Here is a 25,121-nt window from a genome sequence, read left to right on the forward strand (position 1 = left end):
TCACTGGACAGCGGTCAAGAATATCCTTAGTGAGGACTAAGGAGATGTTTCTTGATTATGGAGGTGATAAAAGAGTTCGTCGTAAAGAGTTACATCGATGCAAGCTTTTACACCGATCCAGATGACTCTAAGTCTCAATCTGGATACATATTGAAAGTGGGATCAATTAGCTAGAGTAGCTCCGTGCAGAGCATTGTAGACATAGAATATTTCCAAAATACATACGGCTCTGAATGTGACAAACCCGTTGACTAAACTTCTCTCACGAGCAAAACATGATCATACCTTAGTACTCTTTGGGTGTTAATCACATAGCAATGTGAACTAGATTATTGACTCTAGTAAACCCTTCGGGTGTTGGTCACATGACGATGTGAACCATGGGTGTTAATCACATACAGATGTGAATATTGGTGTTGAATCACATGATGATGTGAACTAGATTATTGACTCTAGTGCAAGTGGGAGACTGAAGGAAATATGCCCTAGAGGCAATAATAAAGTTATTATTTATTTCCTTATATCATGATAAATGTTTATTATTCATGCTAGAATTGTATTAACCGGAAACGTAATACATGTGTGAATACATAAACAAACAGAGTGTCACTAGTATGCCTCTACTTGACTAGCTCGTTAATCGAAGATGGTTATGTTTCCTAACCATAGACATGAGTTGTCATTTGATTAACGGGATCACATCATTAGGTGAATGATGTGATTGACTTGACCCATTCCGTTAGCATAGCATCAGATCATTTAGTATATTGCTATTGCTTTCTTCATGACTTATACATGTTCCTATGACTATGAGATAAAGCAACTCCCGTTTATCAGAGGAACACTTTGTGTGCTACCAAACGTCATAACATAACTGGGTGATTATAAAGGTGCTCTACAGGTGTCTCCAAAGGTACTTGTTAGGTTGGCGTATTTCGAGATTAGGATTTGTCACTCTAATTGTCGGAGAGGTATCTCTGGGCCCTCTCGGCAATACACATCACTTAAGCCTTGCAAGCATTGTAACTAATGAGTTAGTTGCGAGATGATGTATTACGGAACGAGTAAAGAGACTTGCCGATAACGAGATTGAACTAGGTATTGAGATACCGACGACTGAATCTCGGGCAAGTAACATACCGATGACAAAAGGAACAACGTATGTTGTTATGCGGTCTGACCGATAAAGATCTTCGTAGAATATGTGGGAACCAATATGAGCATCCAGGTTCCGCTATTGGTTATTGACCGGAGATGTGTCTCGATCATGTCTACATAGTTCTCGAACCTGTAGGGTCCGCACGCTTAACGTTACGATGACAATTATATTATGAGTTTATATGTTTTGATGTACCAAAGGTTGTTCGGAGTCCCGGATGTGATCACGGACATGACGAGGAGTCTCGAAATGGTCGAGGCATGAATATTGATATATTGGAAGCCTATGTTTGGATATCGGAAGTGTTCCGGGTGAAATCGGGATTTTACCGGAGTACCGGGAGGTTACCGGAACCCCCCGGGAGGTTAATGGGCCTTAGTGGGCCTTTACGGAGAAGAGGAGAGGTGGCCAGGGCTGGGCCGCCCGCCCCTCCCCCCTAGTCCGAATAGGACAAGGAGAGGGGGGCGGCGCCCCCCTTCCTTCCTCTCTCCCTCCTCTTTCCCCCCTCCCAAGTCCTAATCCAACTAGGAAAGGGGGGGGAGTCCTACTTCCGGTGGGAGTAAGACTCCTCCCAGTGGGAGTAGGACTCCTCCCGGCGCGCCTCTCCCCTTGGCTGGCCACACCCCCCTTGCTCCTTTATATACGGGGGCAGGGGGCACCCCACATACACAACAATTGATCGTTTGATCTTTTAGCCGTGTGCGGTGCCCCCCTCCACCATAGTCCACCTCGATAATATTGTAGCGGTGCTTAGGCGAAGCCCTGCGTCGGTAGAACATCATCATCGTCACCATGCCGTTGTGCTAATGAAACTCTCCCTCAACACTCGGCTGGATCGGAGTTCGAGGGACGTCATCGGGCTGAACGTGTGCTAAACTCAGAGGTGTCGTACGTTCGGTACTTGATCAGTCGGATCGTGAAGACGTACGACTACATCAACCGTGTTGTGCTAACGCTTCCGCTTATGGTCTACAAGGGTATGTAGACAACACTATCCCCTCTCATTGCTATGCATCACCATCATCTTGCGTGTGCGTAGGAATTTTTTTGAAATTACTACTGAAAGATCGTGGATGTCGCCTAGAGGGGGGGGGGGGTGAATAGGCGTTTTAAAATAATTACGGTTTAGGCTTGAACAAATGCGGAATAAACCTAATGGTTAATTTGTCAAGCACAAAACCTAAAACAACTAGGCTCACCTATGTGCACCAACAAATTATGCTAAACAAGATAAGCAACTATGTGATAGCAAGATATATGACAAGAACAATATGGCTATCACAAAGTAAAGTGCATAATTAAAGGGGCTCGGGTAAGAGATAACCGAGGCACGCGGAGACGATGATGTATCCCGAAGTTCACACCCTTGCGGATGCTAATCTCCGTTTGGAGCGGCGTGGAGGCACAATGCTCCCCAAGAAGCCACTAGGGCCACCGTAATCTCCTCACGCGCTCGCACAATGCAAGATGCCGTGAATCCACTAAGGGACCCTTGAGGGCGGTCACCGAACCCATACAAATGGCGACCCTTGGGGGCGGTCACCGAACCAGTCAAATTGCTCGGGGCGATCTCCACAACCTAATTGGAGTCCCCGACGCTTGCCCGGAGCTTTACACCATAATGATTGAGCTCCAAGCACCACCAACCGTCTAGGGTGCCAAAGCACCCAAGAGAAACAAGCTCAAGGGCACCAAGCACCCAAGAGTAATAAGCTTCTCAACTTGTAACTTCCACGTATCACCGTGAGAACTCAAACCAATGCACCAAATGCAATGGCAAGGGCACACAGAGTGCCCAAGTCCTTCTCTCTCAAATCCCACCGAAGCAACTAATGCTAGGGAAGAAAATGAGAGGAATAACAAGAAGGAGAACACCAAGAACTCCAAGATCTAGATCCAAGGGGTTCCCCTCACATAGAGGAGAAAGTGATTGGTGGAAATGTGGATCTAGATCTCCTCTCTCTTTTCCCTCAAAACTAGCAAGAATCCATGGAGGGATTGAGAGTTAGCAAGCTCGAAGAAGGTCAACAATGGGGGAAGAACACGAGCTCAAAGGACAAGGTTCATTGGGGAAGAAGACCACTTTATATAGTGGGGGAACCAATCCAACCGTTACCCCACTGAACAGCCACACACAGAGCGGTACTACCGCTTGGGCAGGGCGGTACTACCGCTGAGGGCGGTACTACCGTTCTCACCCAGCGGTACTGCCGCGCTGACGAGGAGGTCAGGGCCCTGGCCCCAGAGCGGTACTACCGTGGGAGTAGGCGCGGTACTACCGCCACTACTACCGCACTTAGTACCGTAAAACCCGACACAAAAAACGACGGTCTCGAATCAAGGCGGTAGTAGCTCGGAACCACTGCGGTACTATGGCCGAAGACCACAAGCTGTACTACCGCTCGGGGAGCGGTACTACCGCTTGGGGAGCGGTACTACCGCTCTGCGAGCGGTACTACCGCTTGAGTGCTTCGGCGGTACTACCGCTGTGGACCGCGGTACTACCTCTGGCGCCATCCTTAAGCCACTACCGCGAAAACAACGTATACTCCAAGGAAACCAAAACTGCCATAACTTCTGCAAATGAGCTCCAAATTGAGCAAACTCAAGCTTGTTATAGTAAGAAGAGGCAGGGGAGGTATGCTTAGCAAACAAAGGAGTGACACCTCCAACAGAGAAGAACCGGCATACCCTCCAACATCGAAAACATCATAGAAGATGCATGTGAACTCCGTTTTCGATGAACTCGAGCTTGTCATGAACATGACCAAAATATCCAAATCTCACAAGGAGAAGAGCCAAACAAGAACCAATAAAGATGATGCAAGGATGAAATGGGTTGAGCTCTCTACAAACGATACGATCAAGCAACTCATCGAGAGCCCCCCTTGATAGTATGGCAAACGATCCTATAACCCGGTCTCCCACAACAACCATGAGACCGGTAAAATAGAAACCTATCAAGGGCAAAACTTTGCCTTGCACATGGTCCACTTGAGCTAGATGATGACGATCTTGACTCCCTCAAGTTGGACCACCTTTCTTGATTGCGTTGGCTCGATGAAGACTAGTTGATTGCTCCCCCATACTCCACTGTGGGTGAGCCTCTCTTCCGCACATCTTCACAAGTCCATTGTCACCACAATGGAAGGCAAGCTTCAAGAATTTGATCTCTTCGTGATGCTTCACTTGAACTTTCACACCACAACCTAACCCCACAAAGAACTCTCACGAAGATCATGGGTTAGTACACAAAGCGTAATTGACAGTGCTTACCATACCATGGGGTCGCTTGATCCCTCTCGGTACATATTCTACACTTTGTGTGTTGATCAACTTGATTTACTCTTTGACTTAGTCTTGATCAACCTTGAATCTTTCCAACTCTCTTCATTTGGATGATGTCTTGAAGGTAAACATGAATGATCACACAATCTTCTTCTTCAACACATGCTTGCAATAAGCTCAGCACTCACATGACCATTCTTTGGATAATTCCTTAATATCACCTTGGTCAACTCATAAACTCCTTGAAACCACACATGGACTTCAAGAAAAGCCTATGGACAGATCCTTCAAATATAACTCAAGACAACCATTAGTCCATAGAGATTGTCATCAATTACCAAAACCAAACATGGGGGCACCGCATGTTCTTTCAGCTACGTCCCCCAACAAGATGGAGTAGTTTTCAATGGTGAACATCACTATGTTGATCATATCTACTATATGATTCACGTTCGACCTTTTGGTCTCAGTGTTCCGAAGCCATATCTTCATATGCTAGGTTCGTCAAGTTTAACCCGAGTATTCTGCGTGTGCAAAATTGGCTTGCACCCTTTGTATGTGAACATAGAGCTTATCACACCCGATCATCACGTGGTGTCTCGGCACGACAAACTGTAGCAACGGTGCATACTCAGGGAGAACACTTATACCTTGAAATTTAGTAAGGGATCATCTTATAATGCTACCGCCGTACTAAGAAAAATAAGATGCATAAAAGATAAACATCACATGCAATCCAAAATAGGTGACATGATATGGCCATCATCATCCTGTGCTTATGATCTCCATCATCGAAGCATTGTCATGATCTCCATTGTCATCGACGCGACACCTAGATCTCAATCGTAGCATCGTTGTCATCTCGCCAACTATTGCCTCTACGACTATCGCTACCGCTTAGTAATAAAGTAAAGCAATTACATGGCGATTGCATTGCATACAATAAAGCGACAAGCATATGGCTCCTGCCAGTTGCCGATAACTCTGTTACAAAACATGATCATCTTATACAACAATTTATATCACATCATGTCTTGACCATATCACATCACAACAAGCCCTGCAAAAACAAGTTAGACGTCCTCTACTTTGTTGTTGCAAATTTTACGTGGCTGCTACGGGCTTCTAGCAAGAACCATTCTTACCTACGCATCAAAACTACAACGATTTTTCGTCAAGTGTGCTGTTTTAACCTTCAACAAGGACCGACCGTAATCAAACACCCGCCAGCCACCTATGTGCAAAAACACGTCGGTAGAACCAGTCTCATGAACGCGGTCATGTAATGTCGGTCTGGACTGCTTCATCCAACAATACCGCCGAATTAAAATAAGATGTTGGTGGTAAGCAGTATGACTATTATCGCCCACAACTCTTTGTGTTCTACTCGTGCATAAAACATCTACGCATAGACCTGGCTCAGATGCCACTGTTGGGGAACATAGTATTTCAAAAAAATTCCTACATCATGCAAGATCTATCTAGGAGATGCATAGCAACGAGACGGGAGAGTGTTTCCATGTACCCTCATAGACCGAAAGCGGAAGCATTTAGGAACGTGGTTGATGTAGTCGAACGTCTTCGTGATCCAACTGATCCAAGTACTGAACGTACTGCACCTCCGTGTTCAGCACACGTTCAGCTCGATGACGTCCCTTGTGCTCTTGATCCAGTTGAGGACGAGGGTGAGTTCCGTCAGCACGACGGCGTGGAGACGGTGATGATGATGTTACCGGCGCAGGGCTTCGCCTAAGCACTACGACGATATGATCGAGGTATGTAACTGTGGAGGGGGCACCGCACACGGCTAAGGCAAAACTTGGTGTGTTCTAGGGTGCCCCCATGCCCCCGTATATAAAGGAGGGGGGAGGAGGAGGCCATCCCTAGAGGGGGCGTGCCAAGGGGGGAGTCGTACTTGGACTCCCGGTCCAAGTAGGATTCGCCCCCCCCCCTTCTATTCCAACTAGCAGAAGGAGGGAAGGGGGAAGAGGGGAGAAGGAAGGAGGGGGGCGCCGCCCCCTCCTATTCCAATTCGAACCAGCCCATGGGGGGGCACCCCTTGAGGCCCTACTCTCCTTTCCCTAAAGCCCATTAAGGCCCAACAACTCCCCCGGGGGGTTCCTGTAACCTCCCGGTACTCCGGAAAATACCCGAACTTCTTCGGAACCATTTCGATGTCCGAATATATCCTTCCAATATATCAATCTTTATGTCTCGACCATTTCGAGACTCCTCGTCACGTTCGTGATCTCATCCGGGACTTCGAACAAACTTCGGTCATCAAAACACATAACTCATAATACAAATCGTCATCGAACGTTAAGCGTGCGGACCCTACGGGTTCGAGAACTATGTAGACATGATCGAGACACATCACCGATCAATAACCAATAGAGAAACCTGGATGCTCATATTGGCTCCTACATATTCTACGAAGATCTTTATTGGTCAAACCGCATAACAACATACGTTGTTCTCTTTGTCATCGGTACGTTACTTGCCCGAGATTCGATCGTCGGTATCATCATACCTAGTTCAATCTCGTTACCCGCAAGTCTCTTTACTCGTTCTGTAATGCTTCATCCTGCAACTAATTCATTAGTCACATTGCTTGCAAGGCTTATAGTGATAAACATTACTGAGAGGGCCCAGAGATACCTCTCCGAAACACGGAGTGACAAATCCTAATCTCGATCTATGCCAACCCAACAAACACCTTTGGAGACACCTGTAGAGCATCTTTATAATCACGCAATTACGTTGTGATATTTGATAGCACACAAGATGTTCTTCCGGTATTCAGGATTTGCATAATCTCATAGTCTAAGGAACATGTATAAGTCATGAAGAAAGCAGTAGCAATGAAACTGTAACAATCATAATGCTAAGCTAACGGATGGGTCATGTCCATCACATCATTCTCCTAATGATGTGATCCCTTTTATCAAATGACAACACATGTCTATGGTTAGGAAACAGAACCATCTTTGATTAACGAGCTAGTCTAGTAGAGGCATACTAGGGACACTATGTCTTGTCTATGTATTCACACATGTACTAAGTTTCCGGTTAATACAATTCTAGCATGAATAATAAACATTTATCATGATATAAAGAAGTAAAAATAACTTTATTATTGCCTCTAGGGCATATTTCCTTCACATAGGTCTAAAAAGAACATACATCAAGCCACCTGAAGCCATCACTTACACCTACAAAACTTGATAATTTGGAGTGCTCTCATTTCCCATATCTAAAACCGGTGTAGTCGCTGATCCATCCACATAACGTACCGGAACGCACAGCCAGCGCAGCAGGCCTAAAGCATACACCACATGCACACATTTTAGACGCCGCCATCATCATCGAATCGCTGACCCTTCTTCAGGAGAAATATCTGCATCATCCTTGCCAGTCCATCCATCCGTCGACGCCACCACGACGCCCAACGGCGCGACCACCCCGCGCTCGTCTGTCTAGCCGCGAAGATTCTAAAACATCTGTCGTGCGTAGCACCTATCGACCAGGCATGACACAGCGTAGCACCTGTCGACCAAGCATGACTTGACATCTCCATCGAAAGCTCCGTGCAAGACGAAGTCGCTCCACCTCCTGCCTCTGTCTTCCAGCTCCGCTCCACAAATTATGCTCCCATGAAAGAAACGACACCACAGTACCTTCATCGTCTGATCTAAAAGACCAAATACTAGGGTTTCCCAGAGCAGTGGGTCGACCAATGGCTTAGTTGCCTCAGAGCATCTCCAACAGCCATGCAACGCGCGGCGCGCTAAAAACTGGTTTGCGGCGCGCCCATCGCCAGGTTTGGCGCGGCGCACAGCGCTGGCTCCAGCAACCGCGCTAAAATACAGCGCACGCGCGTAGCTCCAGCAGCGCGCTAAAATGCAGTGCGCGCGAGCAGCCGGCGCATGTCACATTTGTTGCATTTTGGACACAAAATAAATTTCACACACCACAAAACAAAGACATGGCGTATAATTTAAATCACAAACAAGTTGATGATCAAAAGTTCATGCCCACAACATCACTCAACCAAGTTCAAAATGCAAACCAAGTTTATGACACAAACGAAAGGCACAACAATCAAGCCTCGTCCTCGTCTTCATCCTCATCTTCCTCGGATTCATCCGACTAGGGTTTGCGGCGGAGGCGGCGGAGTGGTTGCGGCTGTAAGAAAGGGATGAGGGGGGGTGCCGGCGCGGGCGTCCATCGGCCCAGTTCGCCGCTGACGGCGCGTGCGGGGCGAAAGTGACGGCGGAGAGAATGCGGCGCAAACGCTCGAGTGTGCCGTGCGCGGAAGCGGGCGCATCAAATACACAGCGTGCGATGGCGATTCGGAACGCGCGCTCAATCTATATGCCGTGCACACGCTTATTGCACGTCGGCTGAAGCCACTCTACCGTTTGCGGCGCGCGCTAAAAATACCAAATTTACGGCACGACGCTTATTTTGCGCGGCCGTTGGAGATCCTCTCAGCCCATACGCTACGTTTCAACTTGAGCCACGTTACGCCACGGAAAGAGAAGAGAGCGTGGAGTCAAACAGGCAGACAAATCGTAATAGAAAATCCCCGCTAAGGGCTAAGAGGACAAAGACCCCATTTCGCCGGCGCACCAATGGCGGCCATCGCGAGGTCGAGCTGAGCACTCGGCGAGAAGAGGAGACGACAGAGAACCTACCGGGTTCGCGAGGTGAGCTCCTCTCGGAGATGGGGCCGGCGGTGGCGTGGGAGGAACGGCGGACGCTGGTTCTGGTGAACCTGGCGTCCATCATGGAGCGCGCCGACGAGGCGCTGCTGCCGGCGGTGTACCGGGAGGTCGGAGCCGCCCTGCACGCCACGCCCACGGGCCTCGGCGCGCTCACCCTCTACCGCTCCATCGTGCAGGCCGCGTGCTACCCGCTGGCCGCGTACGCCGCTTCCCGCCACAACCGCGCCCACGTCATCGCCGTGGGGGCGTTCCTCTGGGCCGCCGCGACCTTCCTCGTCGCCATCTCCGAAACCTTCCTCCAGGTGAGCCCGACCGCTCAACCTCTGCTCGCACTTCACGGCCAGTTCACGCTTCCTGTCTTACTCGTACTACAAACTAGAAAGCCGGTGGCTAATTATGTCAGCTCAGCTGTCTCGCATAGATCTCGGCATCGATGATTTTAATTTCTTGTAGTAGCAGTAATTGCATCTCTGTCGAGAGAGGGATTATCCAAGCTGATTTGAGGAGCTCATTACCGATTTGAAACTGAGAGCTATACGCCAACATGCTAGGTGGCGATTTCCAGAGGCCTGAACGGCATCGGCCTAGCTCTCGTCATACCGGCGGTGCAGTCACTGGTGGCCGACTCCACCGACGACGACCACCGCGGCGCGGCCTTCGGGTGGCTGCAGCTGACCAGCAGCATCGGGTCCATCATCGGGGGCTTCTCCGCCCTGCTGCTGGCGCCGACCACCATCTTCGGGATCGAGGGCTGGCGCTTCGCGTTCCACCTCGTGGCGGCCATCAGCGTCGTCGTGGGCGCCCTCGTGTGGTTCTTTGCCGTTGACCCCAACTTCCGGACGGACGTAGCGTCGGCGGTGGAGAAACGGTCCGCGTGGGACGAGGCCAGGGAACTGCTCAGGGAGGCCAAGTCGGTGATCCAGATCCCGACGTTCCAGATCTTCGTGGCACAGGGCGTGAGCGGCTCGTTCCCGTGGTCGGCGATGTCGTTCCTGTCCATGTGGCTGGAGCTCATCGGGTTCAGCCACGGGGATACCGCCGTCTATATGACGATGTTCTCCGTCGCGACGTCCCTGGGCGGCCTCCTCGGCGGCAAGATGGGCGACGCCCTCGCCCGGCGGTACCCGAACGCCGGGAGGATCGTGCTGTCGCAGATCAGCGCCGGCTCGGCCGTGCCACTCGCCGGCATCCTGCTCCTCGGGCTCCCGGATGACCCGTCCACCGGCCTCGCGCACGGGCTCGTCCTCTTCGTCATGGGACTCATCATCTCCTGGAATGCAGCCGCGACAAACAGGTAGACGATGAAACCTGCACATTCCCCCTGAATTTGCTCCAGTACAAAGAGAATCTTCACTCCATTCTGCTTGGTGTGCACTGCAGCCCGATCTTCGCGGAGATCGTGCCGGTGAAATCGAGGACGAGCATCTACGCGCTGGACAGGTCGTTCGAGTCGATCCTGGCCTCGTTCGCGCCGCCGGCCGTGGGCTTCCTGTCGCAGCACCTCTACGGGTTCAGGCTGGCGGACGGCGGCGCAGGTAAGGCCACCGCCGAGAGGGACCGGGAGAACGCGGCGTCGCTGGCCAAGGCGCTGTACACGGCCATCGCGATCCCCATGACGGTGTGCGCGCTCATATACTCGCTGCTGTACCGCACGTACCCGCGGGACAGGGAGCGCGCGCGGATGCAGTCGCTGATCGGGTCGGAGCTGCAGCACATGGAGCTGCTCGAGGAGGGTGGCGACGGCGACGAGCGGTTCGAACTCTTCGAAACGGAAGCGGATGACACGGACATGGGAACCAAGAAACTGCTGGCGAACCGGGAGTCTTGACAAGGGAAGAAGCGTTTTGCATTTTTTATGATCGATATTGCCGCCTACTGATTTTTTTTACCTGCCGCCTACTGATTTGTTTGTAACTAGAGAAGCAGCAATCTGCTTCACCAAAAATCAAGACACAAGCAAAAAAAAAAAAATACAGGTATACAAGGGTGAGAAAAATACACGTGTATTTTTTAAAATATATAGGAGTGAAGAAAAGAGCCCATGTTACCCGAAAAATTATTGGGCATAAGTCGATTTGGCGTCCCGCATAAGGCCGCAAAAATAGAAATAAGTTCAAAAAACTCAGACATTGATAATTTTTTACAACTAACTTATCTATTTTAACTACGGAGGACGGCGGACAAGCACCGCGCTTCATCCATTCTCTCCCCGACGCCTCGTCCCCCTTTACCACGCCTATCCTTTTGGTTACAACGTTGTAGCGAGCTACGTTGTCTCCACCTCTGGCTGGCCTGGTCCTAGTGAGCCCTCGTCGAAGATGCTGAGGCTGGCGGCGACGTTCACTTCTCAAGCTCGACGACCATCTAATCTGAGGAAAAATAAAAACGCACGTGAGTACCCTCGTCGTCGTCCATCCCTATGAGGTCCTGCATAGGGCTCGCCAGTGTAAGACAATAGGCTTTGGGGGGAACCGGCACAACCCTCTAGGGGTGGCCTATCACATATATATATAATGAGGTGGTATACAACGTTACAATATACACATGTAAATACAGTCTAACACCCTCCCTCAATCTTAGCCACTTTCTAATGAATCTAGAAGGGTAAGATTGCGCCTGCAAGTCTCAAACTGTGGCAAAGGCAATGGCTTGGTGAAGATGTCAGCAAGTTGATCCTTGGAAGAAATAAACTTGATCTGTAGTTGCTTCTGAGAGACACGTTCACGCACAAAGTGATAGTCAACTTCAATGTGTTTCGTTCGGGCATGGAATACCGGATTTGCAGAAAGGTATGTAGCACCGATGTTATCACACCAAAGAACAGGAGGCTGTGATTGGGGTATACTTAACTCCTGAAGCAAGGACTGTACCCAGATGATCTCTGATGTGGCATTGGCCACAACCTTATACTCAGCCTCAGTACTGCTACGCGAGACAGTAGCCTGTTTCCGAGCACTCCAGGCAATCAGGTTAGAGCCAAAGAAGACAGCATAACCCCCCGTGGATCGCCTGTCATCCGGATTGCCAGCCCAGTCTGCATCAGAATATGCTGAAAGACAACCAGAGTCAGACGGATGAATATGCAAACCATGAGCCACCGTGAAACGAATATAGCGCAAAATCCGCTTAACAGCAGACCAATGAGTGTCACGGGGTGACTGCAGATACTGGCAGACTCGGTTAACAGCATAGGAAATGTCTGGTCGCGTGATCGTCAAGTACTGGAGCCCACCAACAATACTCCTGTACTCTGTCGCATCAGAAGAAGAAAGAAGCACACCATCAACAGCATTGAGCTTATCAGTGGTAGACATGGGTGTAGTCGTCGGTTTGCACTTAAGCATCCCAGCTCGCTGCAACAAATCCAGAGAGTACTTCTTCTGCGTCATAACAACGCCAGCATCACGAGAAGTAACCTCCACACCAAGAAAGTAATGAAGCTTCCCAAGGTCCTTGACCGCAAAATCAGCACCAAGTGAGCGAACAAGCGCAGTAGCAGCCGACTGAGAGGAGCTGACCAAAATGATATCACCTACATAGACCAACAAGTACATAGTAACCTCAGGCCTTTGAAGAAGAAACAATGAGGAGTCAGCAGTTGATGATGCAAAACCATGAGCACGAAGAGCCATTGCAAGACGAGCATGCCAAGCACGAGGAGCCTGCTTCAGACCATAAATTGCCTTGGACAGACGACAGAGATGATCAGGGCGATCCGGATCAGAGAAACCCGGAGGCTGGCGCATGTAAACCTCCTCCGCCAAGACACCATGAAGAAAAGCATTTTGAACATCAAGCTGACGAAGAAACCAACCTCGAGTAACAGCCAGAGAGAGAAGAAGTCTGATGGTAGTAGGCTTGACCACTGGACTGAAGGTGTCTTCATAGTCAAGTCCAAAACGCTGTGGAAAACCACGAGCAACCAGACGAGCCTTATAGCGCTCAATGGACCCATCAGAATGCCTCTTCACTTTGAAAACCCATTTGGAATCAATGACATTTACCCGTGATTGTGGAGGAACAAGAGTCCATGTCTGATTGCGAAGAAGCGCTTGATACTCCTGCTCCATGGCCTCTCTCCAATGAGGAATGCGCATAGCAGCTTGATACGTGCGTGGCTCAGAGGATGAATCTGCGAGAGCAGCAGACATGCACGCCGCTAACCAAGCAACTGTGCCATCGTGACGTTGCTTAGGCTGAAAAATGCCACTCCGACTGCGCGTATGTGGACGTAGAGCAGCAGCAGGAGCCGGCGGAGGCGAAGGTGACGGAGACGTGACGGTCGCCGGAGATGCAGGAATCACCTCAGGCGAGCTCGGGACAGACGACTCCGGGCTGCATGGCGAAGACTGGCCCGACGACAGGGGCTCAGAGGCCATGGGCGAACCGAGAGTGGGCGAGGCCAGCTCCGGTGACACCGGCCCAGACGGCCTTGGCGAGGCGAGAGCAGGCGAGGCCGGCCCTGGTGAGAAGGGCCCAGACACCCTGGGCGAGGCAGGGGCGGGCGAGGCCAGGCCTGGTGATGACTGCCCCGACGCCCTGGGCGAGACGGGGACCGAGGAGGCCGGCCCAGTCGGCGGGGTTGCAGGGCGCGACGATGGCGAAGGCAGCCCAGAAGCCAGAGGCGACCGGGCCAGGGCGTCGGTCGGCCGTGCATGAGCACGGAAACCGAGGCCATGCAGGGGCGCCATGTGCTCCTCATGCACAACAGAAGGTGCCGAGGATGAAGGCGATGGCGACGAAGAGGAAGATGGCACTTCCAGAATCTCCAAACGAGCCCCACGACCAGTGCCTGCATCATGGTTAGGCAACAATAGAGGAGAATATGCAACATCATCAAATTGGTCAGAAGCAACAGAGGATGAATGCATGACAGGTGGCTCAGTAGTGGACACAGGGAGTTTGGCAAAGGGAAAAACATGCTCATCAAACACAACATCCCGAGAGATGTAGACACGATTAGTGGGCACATGAAGACATTTGTATCCTTTATGAAGAGAGCTATAACCAAGAAAAACACACTTCTTGGAACGAAACTCGAGCTTACGCTTGTTATATGGACGGAGATGGGGCCAGCAAGCACACCCAAACACCTTGAAAAAGGTGTAGTCTGGTTGTTCATTAAGGAGAACTTCAATGGGAGTCTTCATATTCAAAACACGAGTGGGAGTACGATTGATGAGAAAACATGCAGTGGTGAAAGCATCACTCCAAAAACGAAACGGAACAGATGCATGGGCCAAAAGAGTCAGACCAGCTTCAACAATGTGACGATGCTTACGTTCTACTGAACCATTCTGCTGATGTGTATGTGGACATGCTAAACGGTGAGTGATCCCAAGCGACTGAAAGAAGGAGTTGAGGTTGCGATACTCGCCACCCCAGTCCGACTGAACATGAACAATTTTGTGCTTGAGAAGGCGTTCAACATGTTTTTGGAACTGAACAAAAATGTCAAACACATCAGATTTACGTTTGATAAGATAAAGCCAGGTAAAGCGGCTGTAAGCATCAACAAAACTGATATAGTAATTATGACCACTAACAGAAGTCTGAGCAGGACCCCATACATCTGAAAACACAAGTTCTAAAGGATGTTTCACCTCACGACTGGACTCCGAAAAGGGAAGTTGATGACTCTTCCCCTGCTGACAAGCATCATACACTGCTACATCTTTATTACTAGACACACTAGGAAGCTCATGACGACGCAAAACATGCCGGACAATAGGTGTGGCCGGGTGACCAAGACGAGCATGCCACTGTGACGGAGATACCCGAACTCCACTGAAGAGGCGAGCGACGCCAGGATGCTCCAGACGATAGAGACCTTGGCAGAGCCGCCCACTAAGAAGAATGTCCCTCGTGCCCCGATCCTTAATAAAAAGATCAAAAGGATGAAATTCACAAAGCACATTATTATCACGAGTGAGTTTAGGAACTGAAAGAAGATTACGTGTCACAGATGGAACTCGAAGAACATTGCGAAGTTGAAGACTCCTATTGGCATGTCTAGTGAGAAGTGATGCTTGACCAATATGAGAGATGTGCATACCTGCTCCATTGGCGGTGTGGATCTTGTCGGAGCCATGGTAGGGTTCACGAGTGTGAAGCTTCCCCATCTCACTGGTCAGGTGCTCTGTCGCCCCAGAGTCCATGTACCAGTGGGGATCAATGGAGTAGGACTGAATGTGTCCCTGTGGCTTCTGCGGCGGCGGACGATCAGCCATGGCGACCTGACGAGCAAAGTTGCGTGTATCCTTCCCGTCATTGCCGAGACCAAGAAAACCCCGCTGGAAGCGCTTGTGACACTTCGAGGCCCAGTGCCCATCGCGACCACAAAGCTGGCACACACGTGGACCGCCAGCCCCTGGTAGCGTCGCAGTAGGAGGAGGGGCCGAGGCGGGTGGTGGTGACTGCCCCGAAGGAGCCCTGGATGAAGCAGAGGAGCGACCACCCTTGGTGGCGGCGTTTGCCGAGAGGGCGCCGTTGCCCCTGGATCGGCGCGTCTCGACTCGTTGCTCAGTAAGCAGGAGGCGTGAAAAGACCTCGTGTGCTGGCATGGGCGTGGAGTTGCCCCTCTCATTGATGATCTCGACTAGGGCGTCATACTCCTCATCAAGACCATTGACAATAAACGAGTTGAACTCGGAGTCGGTGAGGGGCTGTCCAATGGAGGCCAGCGTGTCGGCGAGACTCTTGACTTTGTTGTAGAACTCAGTGGCGGTGGAGTCAAGCTTCTGACACTCCCCAAGTTGGCGACGGAGCCCAGATACACGAGCCTGCGACTGTGCCGCAAACGAGCGCTCAAGAATAGTTCATGCCTCGTGGGACGTCTTGGCGAAGACAACAAGCCCAGCAACGGCCGGAGAGAGCGACCCCTGGATGGAGGAGAGGTTCGCCTGATCCTGCCCTGTCCAGACACGGTGAGCCGGATTATAGACCGGACCGTGCACGCTGTCAACCAGCGCAGGAGGGCAAGGGAGAGAGCCGTCGACATAGCCAAGCAGATAGTGACTCCCAAGAAGCGGAAGAACCTGTGCGCGCCAGAAGATGTAATTGTCCGACGACAACTTGATGGTGATGAGATGGCCGAAGTGAAACGGCGGCGGCGGCTGCGATCCCATCGAGGAGACTAGCTGAGGTGAGACCACCGTGGAGACAGTCAGAGGGGCAGCCGGCGCGGTGACAGAGGGCGCGATGGCCGCGGTTGACGCCGCGAAGCCTGCCAGCGCGACGTCCTCCGCCACCAGCGGCGCAGTGGCCGAGGGCGCGACAGCCGCGGTTGACGGGGCGGCGGCAGTGTGGGCCACAAGCGCCTGCCCGGGCGAAGTAGCAGCCGGCGGGAGCGCGAAGAGGGAGCCGACGCTCCGTGTCCCGATCGGCGCCTGAAGGGAGGCGGCATCCAGCGGCCTCGAGAGAAGTGCCGCGAGGGAGGCCGGCAGAAAACCGGTGGCGGTGGAGCCGGACGCAGCGGCGGACGTCATAGCAGTCGGGCGACGGCGACGGCGGGCGCGGCGGCGGCGGCGGCGGCGGCGGCGGCGGCGGTTTAGGGTTTTTAGGCGGAAGCGGACGTAACCTAGCGTGATACCATGTAAGACAATAGGCTTTGGGGGGAACCGGCACAACCCTCTAGGGGTGGCCTATCACACATATATATAATGAGGTGGTATACAACGTTACAATATATACATGTAAATACAGTCTAACAGCCAGGACACCACACGCCTTCTTCTCCCGACAAACTAAGTGATGCCCATGTCTTTTTTTTTTGAGGAACTGAGTGATGCCAATTGCCAATGTCCTTTGGAGAAAACGGATTCTCCCGTGCACGGGACCTCCCGTGCATGTAGGAGCCATTGATCTATTGGAGATTTGTGACCATGCAGTTATGTATTGGCTATAGTATTATTATGCCCTTTTGTATTCATTCTAACACGTCACCTGACATCTTTTGCTCATGTCTTCTGGCCACCTTTTGCCTCTAACGTCACCTCTTCTCTCATTTGAATAGTAGTTCACACTTATTTGTCTCTCCCATCAACTAGCACGTACACGATGAGAGCGGTGTTTTGGCTCTTAGGTGCATATACACCCATTATTGAAATATACATTTCGAAAAGTTGAAAAATTCGGAACAAAAATCCCACGTGTATATTCGAACATTTTATGTGCATTCACAAGGTTTCGGTGAAAAACGACGTTTTTTGTGACTTGTGTAAAAAAGATAAAGAAATGCCTCGTGAATAGTTAGAATGAAGCATCAGAAATTGTCTTTTTTACACAAGCCACAAAAAACGTCGTTTTTCACTGAAACCTTGTGCACGCACATAAAATGTCCGGATATACACGCGGGATTTTTGTTCTGAATTTTTTAACTTTTTGAAATGTGTATTTCAACAATGGGTGCATATGCACCTAGGAGCCAAAGGCAATTACCGGTACACAATGAATTTTCTTGGAGCGTCATATCTTTTGAACCATGAATCCGATTGCTGATATTTTTATATATATGAATAGTTCGCATCAAAAACTTTAAAATAAGACCAATATTGATTTCATTTCAAGTAATTTATTTCACCGATTCCAAAGAACATATTTCACTCAACTAAAAAAGATATTTCACAATTAACGTGATATTGAAATATGAAATTGGAATGCAACTAGTATATATAATGTGACACTGAAATATGAAATATGAAATTGAAACTTTCAGACCGCATCCATTTCAATATCTAGACCAGTTTCAATAACGCATCTATTTCAATTAATGCGAGATTGAAATATGAGAATGTAACCAGTATATATAATGTGACAATGAAACATGAAACATGAAATTGAAATTTTCAGAACGCACTCACTTCAGTTTCCAGACCAGTTTCAGTACCGCATCCATTTCAATTAATGTTTCCAGATATTTTACTCTTTTGAAATAAACGGTTACACATTTATAAATAATCAGTTTCACAAGTTGACATTTTAATTTCATATTATTTACACTTTGAGAACCTCCATTTCACTTTTCAGTGGGTTGTTTCACAAAAATCACATATATTTTAATTGCACATTTTTGAAATAACATATTTCACTTTTTTTAAATATATTATTACACCTTTATATATAACCAGGTTTACAAGTTGCCATTTTAGTTTCCTATTTGGATTAAATAGGTTTATAATGAAATAGGTTGGTTTCACATATCTCTACTATCTAAAAGAAACGTAGTGTTCCGTTTCCCCTCTTACGTTCCCCGCTTCGTCCAACCTCTCGTATGACCCCCTCACCCCCCGATTTTCTTTCCCCTGTCCCGGTTTTCTCCCTTACGGTTTTCTCCCTCTGGCCGAACAAACAAGACACAGTCAATCAGATAAGGTAACCAGAGGCAATCATTCCAAACGCAATCTTTTCACATAAGGCAACCAGACACAATTAATTTAAACTCAATCAATTCATGCATGGCAACCAATTCATTCAATCACCTTCCTTCTTTCAAACAAACGGTGATCAATCTCTCATTCCTTCTTTCATTGAAACCGTGATCAATATTCTTCCTTACACGATACCATATGAAGACCACGCCCTTGGCGCCCGACACATACCAAAGTCACGATTGGATCGTAACAACAACATCGAGTCTACTTTGCCCGGATAGCGTCGCCTCCTGTCGCCGCCGCCGCTCTTTTCCAGCGCACTCTGGTGGCCTCCGCCGCTGTGCGTCCACCACGATATACCTCCGCTCTGCCCCATCTTCTAATCGGCCGCCGTAAGCACCGGGGAATCCTCGACTGTAGGAGCGTGCGCTGCATTCATATGATCATTGCATCTGGGACTACATCTACCATACAAGGCCTCTGGTTCAGCCATGGTGTGCGTGCCAACAGCGTTGCGCCTGCGAATGAAGTGCCTGGTCGGTGCGGTGCTCTGGGCGGCGCCGATGACACGACCTCCTTATGGGCACCCTGACAACACCCTCCGCCAGTCTCTGACGTGTGGCTCTCCTCCTTGAACGTGATGATGCAGGCAACACACAATGACTCCAACAATGCACACGCTCGCACAGCGACTGCAGACAGCAAAAACAAGGTGAGAACGTGAGCATGCATGGGCCGGCCTTGGGTCCGCGAGGGATATCCTTTAGAGCGGCGTGGACGCCTATCCATGACCTGCTCATGCCCCTGAATGACGTCCATGGTAATGCATGCAGATCTTGGATTTCCTGAGCTCCTACGCAGCTGCATATTGATTTTGGCTGGCATGTTTATATCCTTTGCAATTTATAGGTCGTTACTGAAACAATTGACATCTAATTTGTTGTCATGTTTCTTTACGCACAAGATTTTATCTCCTTTCTAATAAGTAAATGGTGAATAGTGAGCATTCGTTTTGTGAGTTAAGCATCATTCAGAGAAGATAATGACCATGTAGCTGGCATGCACGGTTCTGCACTCTTTGATCTTGATGTACGATGCTGCTTGCACAACCGCAGGAACGTCACACCTGCCGCCACAGCACCTGCAGCTCTGCGCGCACCTGCAACACGGTCGTGCATCCTCAGTGCAATGTATTGGTGTCAATATGAAAATCAATCTATGTACTCCATCCGTTCCAGATTACTTGTCTTCGATTTGTCTAGATACAGAGGTATCTATCACTAAAATGAGTCTAGATACATCCGTATCTAGACAAATTCAAGACAAGTAATTCGGAACGGAGGGAGTATATGATAATTACGTATCGAAGTTTCTGGGCTCCAAGAGAGTACTATGTACATCTACATGCAATTATATTCTGCTTAAATTTACTATCTCTAAACAAGTTTAATTCTATAAACATACTCCCAGCATTAAGGTGATCCCGTACATGAAAATGGATTTCAAACATATCAAATAGGTTCGGCAATGGAGGAGACGGGAGAGAGCACCCCGGTTCGCAGGTTCCGCTTACGCCTCCCTCAGCCCGTCTTCTTCATTCCCTTGTAGCTAGGGTAAATGACTGAATCCAAGAGAGAGGTTTCTTAATTTGAGGTCGGTCTTTTTAATGTAATTTTATTATTTCCTCACTTATTGTTTATCAAGAAACATCAAGGGAATAGTGGAGAAAGCTTTCGGTGAGTATTACTGCCTCCATCCCAAAATAAGTGTCTCAACTTTGTACTAATTTTAGTATAAAGTTATATTAGAGTTGAGACACTTATTTTGGGACGGGGGGAGTACTAGAGTACATGCCAGAGTTGCAAAAGGACGGGGGAAGCATTTTGCAAGAGGTTTCCGGACGTGAGAACTTTTAGTATTTTTTGCAATATGCATGTTGTGGCACTCATTTATTTAAACAAATAAATGCATTGTGCATGTACAATACTGTAATAAAAGGAGAAGAGAAACTGAGTAAAGTTTTTCCATCGAGCTGACATATTGATAGCATTACTTAAAAATATCACTTATACATATAGTATATGAGTGTTCCCCGTTGCAACGCACGGGCATTTGCCTAGTTTCTATTGAAAAAGAGTGTCTTTTTACAATTTTCTAGTGTAATAGTTTGTTTCACATAAGAAATGTGAAATGTTGAAATTTAAACGTGTTTGAAATGTATCAAAGATTAGTCTTGTTTTAAAGGTTTGGCCTCAGGAGTTTAAATATATAAAAAATCACAAACGAATATTTGATTCAAAAGTTATGAGTCATTTAACATTTCGCATGAAAAATAAAATGCAAGTTTTTAGTGGGAGAGAGAGAACAAATAGCTATGCATGCACCATACTATCTCTTTGTATTGTGGTGTATTGACAATTTCGAGTGTAGTATTCAATAAACAATGCAAAAAAGCTTCGTCGGAGCTCGGATCATGATGCAGGCATGTGAGGTCCCGTGCATGGTAGATTTTCTGCTTGGATGTCCTTTGGGACTCCCTATATGTCATGTGCCTGCAAACACTTTCAGCATCAGTGACAGACCGTCCGATCAACATCCAATGGCTTGGAGCATGCCGCCATCTCTTCATCGTCTTCCACCTCTTGCGGCTCCTTGCGTAGCTGCCAGCCTACACAGGCCAAACCGCCAGCCTCTGTCGTACCCTCCGGTCCATCTTGCCCCACCGTCGTGTTGGCCATCGCCTTCTCCATCCCTCTAACCCTGCTCCGATGACTCCCCCCACCCCACCCCACACCTTTTTAAGTTTCTTCCTCACGCCAACTAAGACAGCTCGTTGCCGCTCGCAGCATCGTCTTGGTGCCGCCTTCCAATTAGCAAAACCAATGTCCTTTTCAGGCAACTCACGAACAACAAACCGGGGAGGGGGGGGGGGGGGGGTATGCCGAAAATGCTAGAACAACAGACTGTTACGGGGCTAATACGCGGGTGTTTCCAACAAACTAAACTTGCCCCACCCCCTTACCGGGGGGGGGGGGGGGGGGCGTATGCCAAAAATGGTAGAACAACGGACTGTTACGGGGCTAATACGCGGTGTTTTCAACAAACTAAACTCCAAACAAGGGGGTGGGCCGAGTACCACAACTAACCTCCAATCACAGAACTACCATGTTGGATTGATCCGTAAAACTCAGTAAAACAGTCCGTTGATCTAGCATTGCTCCGGCGTATGCACCAATGCATTTTTTTGTCGAGTGTGTATACTGTATAGTCGAAAACATCAAAGTTCATTGCCTTCTTGCTACACAAAGTTTTGGATTCCAGATTCCAATCTCAAGTTGCGATATTGTTTAGGAGTACTATAGATTTGGTGGAGTATAAAATAGCTAGCTTCGTTTGCAAAACCTTTGCTGCTCTTGAACGACTCGTTCCCCTACTGGCCTGCTGGATTGTTTATACGTCATCGGGACACGAGCACATGCACGTGATGCACAGGCATTCTTAATCCGGGTCGAGGCATCGAGAGCAAGCACGTACTACCTGCGAGTGGCGACGACGCACGCGCGCGATGCCGGAGCAGAGCAAGAGGCAGCGAGGCCGCAAGCGCACGGCGGCGGCGACGCTGCTCCTCGCGTACGCGGCCCTGGCCATGGAGCGCGCCGACGCAGCGCTGCTCCCAGCGGTGTACAGGGAGATTGGCGCCGCGCTGCAGGCCTCGCCCACCGCGCTAGGCTCCATCGCGCTCTCCCGCTCCGTCGTGCAGGCCGCGTGCTACCCGCTCGCCGCCTACCTGGCCGCCCGGCACGACCGCCTCACCGTCATCGCCCTCGGCGCATTCCTCTGGGCCGCTGCCACCTTGCTAATAGGCCTCTCCACCACCTTTGCGCAGGCTGGTCATCCTTGCCCTTGCACGTTTCCATTCATGCTCACTCGCGGCCGTGCGGCCGCGCCCTGTTCCAGAGCTCTGATCCCATAGAAATTGAATGATGCCATATTGCAGATGGCCGTGACGGCGGCGTTGAACGGCGTCGGGCTGGCGCTGCAGATCCCGGCGATCTTCGCCTTCGTCGCGGACTCCGTCGACGGCACGAACAGGGGCATGGCCTTCGGGTGGCTCATGGTGGCCAGCAAGGCCGGCACCGTGGGCGGCACCACCCTTGGCCTACTCATGGCGCCCACCTCGTTCTTTGGTGTTCCGGGTTGGCGGCTCGCCTTCCTCCTGCTCGCCGCCGTGGGGGCGGCGGTCGGCTTGTCCATCCGTGCGTTCTCGGCCGCCAGCAAGGCCGCTGTCCGGGCCGCCAAGCCGGTGCGGCAAGAGCTGCAGGACTTCGCGAGGGAGGCGAAGGCCGTGCTACGGATCCCGTCGTTTCAGGTCATCGTCGCGCAGGGACTCACGGGTTCGTTCCCCTGGTCCGCGCTGTCCTTCACGGCTATGTGGCTCGAGCTAGTCGGCTTCTCCCACGGCAAGACGGCGGCGCTGATGACCCTGTTCAAGGTCGCCACGTCGCTGGGCGGCCTCTTCGGCGGCAAGATGGGGGACGTCCTCGCCGGAAGGCTCAAGAACTCGGGCCGCATCATCCTCGCGCAGATCAGCGCCGGCTCGGCGATCCCCCTCGCCGGCGTCCTGCTGCTCGCGCTCCCGAACGAGCCGGCGACTTTCGCCCACCACGGCGCCGCGCTGTTCGTCATGGGCTTCATGGCTTCCTGGAACACCTCGGCCACGAACAGCCCGATACTGGCCGAGATCGTGCCGCCGCGGTCGAGGACGAGCGTGTACGCGCTGGACCGGACGTTCGAGGCCGTGCTCGCCTCGTTCGCTCCCCCGGTGGTCGGCATGCTCGCCGAGCGCCTCTATGGCTACAAGCTGGTGCGCTCGGCTGTGAGCGGCGCAGAGCACGCGGCCTCCGTCGAGACGGACCGGCACAACGCGACCTCCCTCGCCAGGGCCCTGTACACCGCGATCGCCATCCCCATGGCGCTGTGCTGCCTCGTCTACTCGTTTCTGTACTGCACCTATCCCAGAGACAGAGACCTGGCGCGGGCTGAGACGGCGCGAGATGGAGGTGGAGCCCGTCCCGGCGGCGAGGGGTCCGACACCGAGGATGAAGGGGAGGAGGAGAGGGAGCTGCTGCCACAGTGAGCGTCGTTTGACTTACTAGTTGTGTTTTATCCTTTTTGAGGGATTGACTGATTACAACCAGTATTGGACACACACACGGCAAAAATGACAAAATTGATCTGTGGACCAAATCAATTCAACTGAACTGTTCTTTTTTTTTTAAAAAAAAAAGCTCAGCTAACCCTTTCATGCAGCGCCCGATAACTAGGCGCCACACTCTACAATGCAACACCTAGCTCTCACGCGCTGCACGTCTGGCCAGCGTGGCACCCTGGGCGCCTCACGGAGCAGTGCAACGTCTTAGAGCTAGACGCCACACTTGTAATGTGCAGCCCTAAGAGCTAGGTGCCACACATGTTATGTGCATCGCCTGGCTCTTAGGCGCTGCACATTCTGTTAGTAGTTGGTAGGTGGCCCCCCTCCCCCACGCCCCCCACACACCCCCAACCCCCAACACCACTCAAGGTAATCTCCCGCGATCCCCATGTTTTCATCCAAAAAATGCTCACATTTGCTCATTTGTTGCTAGTTTGGGAAACCCTAGCTTTTTATGGATCTTGAAATTTGTATGGAGATATGAGATGTTTGTTTGCCAATTTGCTAGGATTAGGCTTGTTAGTATGTTAGGGTTAGGGTTATGGGTGTTGTTATGTTGGAGCTAGGGTTAGGCTTGTTAGTATGTTAGGGTTAGGATTATGGTTGTTGTTATGTTGGGGCTAGGGTTAGTGTTGTTAGTATGTTAGGGTTGTGCTTGTGGTCATTGTTAAGTGGGGGTTAGGGTTATTGTTTCATATCTATGTTAGGGTTTGTATTTCGTGTTAATCTTCGGATGAGTATTCATGGAAGATATGCTACGTTTCGTTGTTTTTAATTATTATAGGGATGGGAAGAACATGTGTGTATGTTCATCATGTGGACAAAGACGCCTTTTTGAAAGGCAATATTGAACCGGACCCAGATGAGCTTGACATGATGTTTGAGAGTAGTCCTAGCTATGCGGAAGTCTTGAAACAAGTGAGGAAAAAATTGAATTGGATGGCCCCAAGTGATATCGTTGAGTTTGAGGGAAGGCATAATGTGGGTTTTGGAATGCACATCCGTTGGAAGACCATGTGTGTGAACTCCGAGCAACGTTGGGTTGCATACAAGGAGACGGTGACCGAATCACTAGACAAGGCTCTTGAGTTATTTGCTACAAAGAAGGTTGAGTCTAGTTTGCATTTGGACTTGAACCGGAACTCCTCACCGTTGGTTGTTAGTAGTTTCCCACCCATGAAGCAAGGTGAAATGAGTGAACCTCCTTTGACTCAACTAGTGAGGCCAACATTGAACCCAATTTCAAACAATCAAAATGAAGTTTTGCAAGAGGAGAATGTTGAGTATGAGGACAATGACAATGAAGTTGATCTCCATGACAACAATGTGGGTGATCTTGACAAATATTACGTGCAAGAGACAAT

The 25,121-nt window shown here is 50.0% G+C and overlaps 3 protein-coding genes across 3 annotated transcripts; all 3 read left to right on the forward strand.

Moving 5' to 3' along the window:
- The first annotated feature begins 9,001 nt into the window (after positions 1–9,001).
- On the forward strand, positions 9,002–11,062 carry LOC123116115 (uncharacterized). The gene is made up of 3 exons (XM_044537120.1): positions 9,002–9,476; positions 9,726–10,468; positions 10,555–11,062. Exons 1-3 carry the CDS (start codon positions 9,174–9,176, stop codon positions 11,000–11,002), a joined length of 1,494 nt encoding a protein of 497 aa, XP_044393055.1. The 5' UTR covers positions 9,002–9,173; the 3' UTR covers positions 11,003–11,062.
- An 11,048-nt stretch (positions 11,063–22,110) lies between these two features.
- LOC123114779 (uncharacterized) lies at positions 22,111–22,518 on the forward strand. The gene has a single exon (XM_044536192.1). The coding sequence runs from the start codon at positions 22,111–22,113 to the stop codon at positions 22,516–22,518; it is 408 nt and encodes a 135-aa protein (XP_044392127.1).
- Positions 22,495–23,854, forward strand: LOC123116116 (uncharacterized). The gene has a single exon (XM_044537121.1). It carries the CDS (start codon positions 22,543–22,545, stop codon positions 23,680–23,682), a length of 1,140 nt encoding a protein of 379 aa, XP_044393056.1. The 5' UTR covers positions 22,495–22,542; the 3' UTR covers positions 23,683–23,854.
- Positions 23,855–25,121: the final 1,267 nt, after the last annotated feature.

This window comes from Triticum aestivum, chromosome 5B (genome assembly GCF_018294505.1).
Source record: "Triticum aestivum cultivar Chinese Spring chromosome 5B, IWGSC CS RefSeq v2.1, whole genome shotgun sequence".
NCBI lineage: Eukaryota > Viridiplantae > Streptophyta > Magnoliopsida > Poales > Poaceae > Triticum > Triticum aestivum.